The sequence below is a fragment of the Poecilia latipinna genome, unplaced genomic scaffold (genome assembly GCF_001443285.1).
Source record: "Poecilia latipinna isolate Pla-1442-1.1 unplaced genomic scaffold, P_latipinna-1.0 Scaffold1007, whole genome shotgun sequence".
Lineage (NCBI taxonomy): Eukaryota > Metazoa > Chordata > Actinopteri > Cyprinodontiformes > Poeciliidae > Poecilia > Poecilia latipinna.
Window position 1 is genome coordinate 479,996 of NW_015113623.1, and position 3,244 is coordinate 483,239.

At 40.2% G+C, this 3,244-nt stretch overlaps 1 protein-coding gene across 2 annotated transcripts in view; it reads right to left on the bottom strand.

The window, feature by feature from the left end:
- Positions 1 to 3,244, bottom strand: part of top2a (DNA topoisomerase II alpha) — a 30,359-nt gene that overhangs the window by 18,101 nt on the left and 9,014 nt on the right. For both annotated transcript variants that reach the window (XM_015050725.1, XM_015050726.1), the window contains exons 8-13: positions 2,753 to 2,926; positions 2,447 to 2,548; positions 1,394 to 1,531; positions 1,174 to 1,312; positions 938 to 1,095; positions 135 to 260 (exon numbers count right to left, since the gene is read on the bottom strand). In XM_015050725.1, coding sequence (XP_014906211.1) covers positions 135 to 260; positions 938 to 1,095; positions 1,174 to 1,312; positions 1,394 to 1,531; positions 2,447 to 2,548; positions 2,753 to 2,926 — 837 coding nt within the window. The remainder of the gene's footprint in view (positions 1 to 134; positions 261 to 937; positions 1,096 to 1,173; positions 1,313 to 1,393; positions 1,532 to 2,446; positions 2,549 to 2,752; positions 2,927 to 3,244) is intronic.

Below are 3,244 nucleotides of genomic sequence, written 5' to 3' on the forward strand. Positions count from 1 at the left end.
CCATTAAAGAATAGATGGACAAATATAAAGGTAAATGAATGAAAAGATATTTTTTTTAACTTCAGATATTTATTATGCTGACATGAGCCAGGAAATAAAGTCTGGACATAAAAAAGAATAAGATGCTAGGTCACCTGATCTGTCATGATCATGATCTTCCCGTAACGCAGCGTCTTCAGGGATTCTGGGTCACTGTAGTTTTTCTTGTACTGAAGACCGAGGATCTTGATGATATTGTTGATTTCAGCATTTTCCATAATCTGAGGAAGAAGACGACAAAAAGAAAGTTATCATCAGTTCTCCATGCTAGACTTGGTTTTTCTGACAAAACCAGTTAATGTGTTCAAGCTTTGAATGCCACAAACGTAATTCACCAAAAACCTTTAAAGGGGCAGCATTATGTGCTTTAAAGGCAATTAGTTAATTGATTATGCTATAAAATGGCATTATGTGACATTCAGTTGTTATAAAAATGCTACACATTAAAAACAACTTTGTAATTTAAACGCCTTGAAATTGGGCATCTGTCTCTTTAAAAAACCCCATGCTCTACCTACAGGAAGTCATCACAGCAGCACTCCTCTATTAACCCCTTAACAACGTTTTTACCAGTGTTGCATTGAGAAGCAGCTCCTATAATGAGCTCAGCAGATGAACAATTCCACCAGGTGTTTGCTAATTGCTGGTGGCTAGTCTGAAGGAGCAAAGTGGGGGGTTGAAGGAGAGAGAAGCTCAAAAGCTTGGAAACTGCAGCTTTGCCTTGAAGGAGGTGGTAGGTCCACCCAGCTGTTTTTCACAGCTGAGTGGTTGCCACAGGAGATTAAAGGCATGTTTTTGATGGGGGATGCAAAGCTGAAAAGAAAAGTGGATTTTACATAACACTGCCCCTTTGATTCTCTACCACCTCTGGTCTGAACTTCCTGCTGTGGAGCGCCACCTGTTTGTGAGAAGCCTCCCGGACGTTGAGCATCTTTCCCCTGAGGGGGAACACACCGAAGCGGTCCCGTCCCACCACTCCCAGCCCAGACACAGCCAGCGTCTTGGCTGAGTCTCCCTCAGTAAGGATCAGCGTGCAGCCAATGGAGTTTTTCCCACCTGTCAGAAAACGGTTAACACTGAATGGCTGCAGTTTCAGTTTTTTTTTTAAATGATAACAGAGGTGAGAGAAATTACCTGCATCGTTGGCGTCGTCCAGTTTCGGGACTCCTTTGATCTTGGTGTGCTTCACCGCTGAGCATTTCTTGTTGAGCTGAGACTGAGCTTTGAACTTCACCCAGTTCATGATGCTTTCCACGATCCCACATCCTGTGGCCTACAAGGACAAATAAACAAGGAGCGTTTAGAGACAGACGGATATCCGAGTTCTACACAAACCGCTTTGTTAAACCAGCACCTGTTTTATGAACTTGTCACCCAGTGGACAAGTGGAGCCAAACTTCTTCTGCTGTAGGGTCATATTCTCTTTCGTCTGAGAGTCAAAAGTGGGGTTTTCGATCAGGCAGTTGACAAACAGCCACATGTGGTTTTTCACCTAGAAAGACAAAGACATGTAGGAAATGAGGCTGCAGCTAATGATTATTTTAACTGATAGCTGTCAATTATTCTAAGCAGATAAAATTGGCACAATAAAAATCTCAATCACCTACATGAGCTTATTATAAACAAGGTTAGAAATACAAAAAAATAATAATAATTCAATTCCTTTTTTTTTTTTTTTAAATAAGCACTTCATTGCCCAAAATATATCAGCATTTGTTTATGGTGAATTTGATCATTTGTAGCAGTGCATTTGCATTTGCAACTAAAGAAAAATATTTTTAACAACAACAATATAGGGCTAAAAAAATACATCATGATACAAGCGTTTCACATCAGTTTATATTTATAATTATTGATTAGTTTTTTTATTTTAAATATCTGAAATACTGCCAAACTGGTGACATTCCTCTTACTGGTTTATCCAGTTTTTTAATTAATTAATTAATTTATTTTTTAAGCAGTTATGAGGCAGGATGGCAAAACCTTAAACTGCTGCTGCAGCAAGTTACTCAACAGGTTGTTGCTAGGTAACCAAAGAATGAGTGAGTTGATGCCACCAGCCTTGCATAGCGGGCCTAGAGGTTGAGCTGCCAAAGCCTTTCCTCTGCCTACATCCCCCAGAATGCTGTGTGGGTCTTGATTGGAGTTCAGCAAAAACATTGGAAATTCTATCAGATGTACAAAGCATCATCTATTGATATTGATCACGTGTCCATAGCAATGTATATTGTTACTGATTAATTGTCCAGCCCTTTATCAACATGTTTGATTTTATATATAGAAAAGAAGGAGAAACAGGAAGGACTGGGTTTAAAGTACAAGATAAAATTTGAAACAATGTGAGTCCATGGAAAACTTGACATTTTTACAAGAAAAATATTAGAACAGAAAATGTAAATCAAAATACCTGGAAAGGCTTGACAGTCACGCCGGCTTTGTTCTTCTTCTTCACCACTTCGATGAGCTTTCCAACCACCTGGTCAGCCACATAGTCTATGTGTCTGCCTCCCTGAGAGCCAAAGGAAACAATCAGCACATCTTATTAACACAAGAAATGTTTTCAGTCAGAAATGACAGAGTTCTGGAGAGCAGCCAGATCTGAACTTAGCTGCCAAAACACAGCCAGTCAGTTCAGCTGTACATTCTTACAAATAAAACAAAGAACGTCAAGAATCTTACAGCTGATGATGAAGTTATGAATATGAGGTAATACCTTTGTGGTGGCAATGCTGTTGACAAAGCTGACTTGCTGGAAGCCTTTCTCGCTCATGGTGAGACAGACCTCCCAGCGCTCATTGACCACCTCATGGACCACAGAGAGGGGACTGCCCAGCTCGTCCACCTTGTCCTTCACATACATGTCCACGTAGCTGCGAAAACCTGACACCTGGAGAGGAACAGCAGGATACAGTTTAAAAGCTTTGATCTAAGGGCATCTAGAGGCCAAAGATGGCAGAGAGAAAGATTATTTTTTTTCTTATGATTTTGTATTTATCCTTCAACTACTGACAAAAACTGAAGATACATTGCCTCATATCAAAGATACTGGACACAGTCTGATATTAAAGGAATACACAAAGGACCGTGTTTTGAAGAAATTCAACTCTATAACTCAAGGTTTCCTTTTTTCTAGAGGTGTGCCGATCGATCGGCCACCGATCATAATCGGCCGATTTCCGTGAAAAAGTGTATGATCGGTGATCGC